The following is a 6,000-nucleotide window of genomic DNA, read 5'->3' as shown; positions in this document are numbered from 1 at the left end:
GCTCCCTACTGGGGATCAAGCCCAAAACCCAGTCATGCGCCCTGACCGGGAATCGAACCATGACCTCCTGGTTCATAGGTCGATGCTCAACCACTGAGCCACACCGGCTGGGCTCTCTTTTTTTCTTCACGGGGGATTTAGAATTTTGTAACAGCCTCAACTGAGATTCTTTCTGTAACAACAGTTAGCAAAGTCAGATTGTACGTGAATGAATAAAAGAGTGACCTCGATGAAGGACAAATCAGGTTTTATTTAAGTAGATTCATCAAGCGTTTCTTCCTATTGACTATTAGGTCCATCTCAGGGCAGATGCAGGGGCAGGGTGGGGAGTGGCATTCTGCAGCACGGCAAATGCGAATGAGCAGCAGGAAGGAGCCCACTGTCCTCCGGGGTCTTGCTGGCCTCAGGTGAGCAGGAGTCCACTCTGTTGCTCGGTGTGTCCAGGACTCTGCCCCTCTGGACACCCTCTCATGGTCCCCATTCCTGGTATCTGTCTTCTTACTGGCTGTCAGAGTTGGGGGATCTGCCCACTAGCTGGAATTTGACACCCGAGCTCCTTATCCCATGGTGTCATAATCCTCAATTTTTTCAGACAACTCTGTGTCTGCTGCAGATCATATCCTGCCTGCCAAGCTTGCCCTCAGGGTAAAAAATATACTCTGTTGTGAGACAACCTGAAGACCTGGGAGATTCAGTACAATTTCTAGCCCCCCAAAATCATATGTATAAGCCCATATTCTAAAACGCTATCCCTTTTAGTTTATAGTAAGATCAGAATGCTTTCTTTGCTTTGCATTGAAAGGGTTTTTTCTCTCCTCTCATAAAAGATGTGTTTCTATTGTGCAGCTACCATATAGCCAAAGCTCAGACATGTCCAGACACCCTGAGTTTATCACATGTGTGTATTCAAGGTTTGTTCAGGTTGGTTTAATATGAAGCCAAATGCCTGGTCCTACATTAATCTTCAGCACTGCTGATTTTATTTTTGTGGTGCACAAGTAAGGCCAAATAAATAGGCAAAAAGTAGAAATGGCTTTAACTTACTAATCCACTACATCTTTGATAGCAATTTCAGATAAAAGTGGTCCAGAGGACAAAGTGCATAATTAATGATGAGAAAATGATTCCTTCAAGTCCTGTAATAAAGATTTCTCCCTGCGGGAATCATTTGTCCAACATTTTATTCATGCAGAAGAGATGGTTACTTCTTGCTTCTGTCCCCTTCAGTCCAGTACTGTTCAGTCTGCATTTCTGTGAGTCGGGAAATAGTGCGCTGAAATGCAAAGATTTCCTCTTCTCCGGTAAACATGGAGAGACCTGCTGAGTCCTGGTGACCAAAAACCAAAGCAAAACAAAACAGTAACTCAGCACCAATTAAAACCACTACCACTGATAATTTACAGAACTAAGCACAGGTTCTAAAAAAAACTTTCCAGGTTTATGTGTTTGGATTATAAAATGTTCTATAAATTTTTTCATAGACAATCTCTTAAATTAGGGAATCAACTAATTTAAACCAATAATCAATAAATAGAACAAATTACCAGGGAGAAAACAGAAGAATAATTAAAGCTAAAGTGACACCCCAAAATACAAATATGAACATTTCTGCTCAAAGTTCTCTGCAAAATCTAAAGGAAGGACATTCCAGATAGAAAAGGAATCCTTCCTCCAAAAGCGTATGCCAAAAATAAGTAACAGCAAAAAACAGTAGTTCTGGCAAATTAGAAAGAGGGTGACGCCCTCCTCCCAAGCTTGACAGACAGGGCTACACTCACGAGGGGTGGCCCTGAGGATGACCCTCCAAGCCTCTTCCAAACTGGATGTCAGACAGGTCTCCTGTGGGGCCTGGAGGCTGAGCCCGCGCTCCTCTGGGAAGGCCTGAGCTGCTTCTGGTCTTGAGCGGCTGGGACACTTGACCCTCCCATCTAGGGTTAGGCTGGGCAGCGTCTGTGAGCGCAGGAAACAGCCTAGGACTGTCGCTGCCAACAGGGGCTTGCCACTAAGTGGACGCTGGATTTTTGTCTTTTACTTCAGGGGTTTCTCTTTCAGAGAAAAGTTGTGGACTGCTGTGTCCATGCTCCCCACAGACCTACCGTAAAACTGCAGGACCATGTGGTCACATGTCCTGATTTCTCCTATATTATTAGGCCCAAGTGCTGAGTTTACTTTCCCTTATATCTGAACCCTGATCCTTAGGGGGTAGGGGCAGTGGAATTTAAAAGCCAGTGATTTAAAGGACTTTAAAAATAGAGATGATGTAGCTCCTCAAGTGTATTCTTTGAAACTGTCAAAGACATCACTTGGATGTAAGTATTGCTCTTAGAGAAACCGTCATTTCAAAAGGTCGGAGCACATGACTTTTTAAGCAGCTATCTATTTATTTCTACATGTAGGTTTAAGTAATCATATTTTCAAAATTTGCTTTTTAAAGAGTTATTGGCCTCATTTTTCCAATGTCAAAGACATCACTTGGATGTAAGTATTGCTCTTAGAGAAACCGTCATTTCAAAAGGTCGGAGCACATGACTTTTTAAGCAGCTATCTATTTATTTCTACATGTAGGTTTAAGTAATCATATTTTCAAAATTTGCTTTTTAAAGAGTTATTGGCCTCATTTTTCCAAATGCCTGAAAATACATAATTTCTACTCAGGTCAATAATGAACTGTTTCCTCATTCCAATAGGCCTTTTACCTCTGGGGCTGGAAGAATGGGTCTCCCCGCATTTGGGAAGTGAGTGTTTATAGATAGCTTTAAAATTCTGACAATTTCTTTTTTATTAAATTTATTGGGGTAACACTGGTTATTAACATATAAATTTCACATGTACAACTTTATAATACAACATCTATATAGTCTATTGTGTGCTCACCACCCGGAGTCTAGTCTCCTCCTTTCACCATATTTTTTACCCCCTTCAACCTCTTCATCCTTCCCCCACCCCCTTGTCCTCTGGGAACCACCACACTGCTGTCTGCATCTGTGAGCTTGTTTTTGTTTGTTTGTTTACTTGCTTTTTGTTTTATATCCCATATGTGGGTAAAATCACAAAGCTCTTGTCCTTTTCCATCTGGTTTATTTCCCTTAATGAAACACACTCAAGACGCATCCATATTGTCACGAATGGCAACATTTCACCTTTTTAATGGCTGAGTAGTATTCCATTGTATATATGTACCACATTTTCTTTATCTAATGATCCATCCAAGGACACTTAGGTTGTTTCCATGGCTTGGCTAACTGTGAATGATGCTGCAATGAGCAGAGGGGTACATATATCTTTATGAGTAAGTATTTTCAAGTTTTGGAGGTAGATACCCAGAAGAGACATTACTGAGTCATATGACAGCTCTATTCTTAATTTTTTGAGGAAACTCTATAGTGCATTCCACAGTGGCTGCACCAATTTACATTCCCATCAGCGGCGTATAAGGGTTCCCTTCTCTCCACATCCTCTCCAACACCTGTTATTTCCTGTCTCTAATAATAGCCACTCTTACAGGTGTGAGGTGGTATTTCGCTGTTGTTTTGATTTGCAGTTCCATTATAACTAGTGACGTTGAGAATCTTTTCATCTATCTGTTGGCCATTTGTACATCTTCCTTAGAAAATTATTTATGCAGGTCCTCTGCCAATTTTTAAATAGAATTGTTTGAGGTTTTTTGTTAAGTTGTATAAATTCTTTATAAATTTTGGATATTATCCCCTTCTTGGAGGTATCATTTGCAAATATCTTCTCCCAAGGTTGGGCTGCCTTTTTGTTTTGTTGATGGTTTATTTTGCTGGGCAGAAGCTTTTATTTTGACGTAATCCCATTTATTTCTCTTCTTTTACTTGCCTTGCCTTTGGGATCAAGTTTACAAAAACCCCTCTCGGACCAAGGTTTATAAGTCTCGTGCCTATGTTTTCCTCTATGTATTTTATTGTTTTAGTCTTATATTCAAGTCTTTAATCCATTTTGAGTTCATTTTTGTGGATGGTATCAAATAGCATTGTCTAGAGAGGAGAAATATGCCTTGTGACGCTTAATTATGTTTATACAGAAGAAGGAAATGCAGTTACTTCTGGTTGGCCTGAGGTGAATCACCAACCCCCAAGCACTAGAACTGGGCCAGCACTAGCTGGTTCCCCACAGGGTGTCCCCAGAGCCTGGCACCCATAGGTACTCCATACATGTCTATGGAATGGGGTTTGGTAGAAGGATCATGGGTTTCTTTGTAAGCCAAGAGACTTGCTAAGCACTCCATGGTCCTGGAATAGCCAGCCCACATGCTCGGATACTGTACTGTGCACTCTACAAACCCAGCGGATGTGAACAAGAATAGCCACAGAAGGCAGTATGGTGGGGCAGAATACGCCCAGACCCAGACACAGGTGGCCAGGTGGCCGGGTGGCCAGCTCTGGGCTGTCATTAGTCAGTGGCATGACCATGTGCCCATTAGTCCACCAATCTGCACTTTGTTTTTGTCATAAGCAAAAATGATCACTAAGATTCCTTCCCTTCTGAGAATGTAATTCTATATTTTTAGTGATACTGAGAATAGGTCTGCTATACTGGCTTAAGAAGAAAGCAGCAAATCAACAGTTAAATATATACGGCATTCATTTTTCAAAATGTAGCCATGTATCAAACCAAGAACAATTAAGCTGTTTTATAATAAAACGAGATTATGCTAATATCAACTACCTGGCTCAGCCCCAAATCATCCATCAGTATTCGGTTTTGCTCCAACTCACTGTCATCATGTTGGTGCAGAAATAAGCTTGATAAAGGAGTTGATGCAGAGCAAATTATGCGCACCTGAAACACAGGAAAATTAGTAGATGGTGTTACTCCTCACACTTCACAAGTAGAAGGCAAGAAAAAACATCTCTCACAAAATAAAACTGTTTGTCATAACATGGAGCTTAGATTTTGCTTTTAAAATGTCCAATTTTTTCCAATAGTTTGTATCTGTCTAAAGTTATATTTTTAAATTGCGTAATACCTTTCAAAATATTTCTACACAGCTTACGCCATCCCCTGAAGTAGAGAACAAAGGTCTTATTGGGCAACTTCAGGCTGGAGAGGTTTCAGCTCGAGATGCCAGACCAGATCTTCCGGTTCCGAGCCCACTGATCTTTCCATGACACCCGAGGCTGACACTACCCGGCTGTTTGGAGCCCATCTCGGTGTGCGCAAAGACGCTGCCCGGATGCACTGCGCAGAGGTCACCACTGTGCAGGTGGGTGACTGCTGAGTTCAGCACATTGCTCCTCTAATTACACCCTGAGCTTCCAGAACCTACATTTATATCAACATCCTGCCAAGACAGTCTTCAAAACGATTAAGTTTTACATTCGTATTTCTTGATTACGTAAGTGTTTGAGTGAGTGGGCATAGGTGATGATCATATGTTGGAAAGAGCTTTTATACCTTTATAAATTTTATGTCCACTAGTTTAAATACAAAACATACTCTCCTTGGTGTTTAAAAAGTCCTGAATTTGTTCTGAGGATTCACAGCAACACTTTTAAAATCATTATTTAATTTTTTTAAATCCTCATCTGAGGATATTTTTTCCATTTCTTTTCAGAGAAAGTGGGAGGGAGGGAGGAAGGGAGGAAAGAGAGAAACAGGGGGAGAGAGAAACACTGATGTGGTTACCTCCCGCACACGCTCCAACTTGGGGCAGGAGTGAACCTGCAACCCAGGTATGTGCCCTTGACCAGGAACTGAACCCCCAACCCTTTCGGTGTGCAGCCTGGTGCTCTAATCACTGAGCCACACTGGCCATGGCTAAAATCATTATTTAAGTAAATATGCCAATGCTTTAAAATAATGTATTGACAAGTGGGACAAGTTTTTCCATATCCAAATGGCCTCCCACCTGCTTTTTAAAATTATTTTAATCACAAATGACACTTCTTTCATTATTTAGATAAAAATACCCTTATTTCACAAATTCTAGAATAATATCTGTTTAATGCACCCAATTTCTGAAATAAGATCATTTTG

The 6,000-nt window shown here is 41.1% G+C and overlaps 1 protein-coding gene across 1 annotated transcript in view; it reads right to left on the bottom strand.

Moving 5' to 3' along the window:
• Nucleotides 1-326: 326 nt before the first annotated feature.
• Nucleotides 327-6,000, bottom strand: part of AFG1L (AFG1 like ATPase) — a 132,532-nt gene continuing 126,858 nt past the window's right edge. Inside the window, exons 12-13 of the mRNA XM_016217519.2 lie at nucleotides 4,690-4,803; nucleotides 327-1,327 (exon numbers count right to left, since the gene is read on the bottom strand). Coding sequence (XP_016073005.1) covers nucleotides 1,202-1,327; nucleotides 4,690-4,803 — 240 coding nt within the window. The 3' untranslated portion in view covers nucleotides 327-1,201. The remainder of the gene's footprint in view (nucleotides 1,328-4,689; nucleotides 4,804-6,000) is intronic.

This window comes from Miniopterus natalensis, chromosome 5 (assembly GCF_054644295.1).
Source record: "Miniopterus natalensis isolate mMinNat1 chromosome 5, mMinNat1.hap1, whole genome shotgun sequence".
NCBI classification, from domain to species: domain Eukaryota; kingdom Metazoa; phylum Chordata; class Mammalia; order Chiroptera; family Miniopteridae; genus Miniopterus; species Miniopterus natalensis.
The sequence above is the reverse complement of the archived record's forward strand: the minus strand, read 5'-3'. Positions and strand labels throughout refer to the sequence as shown.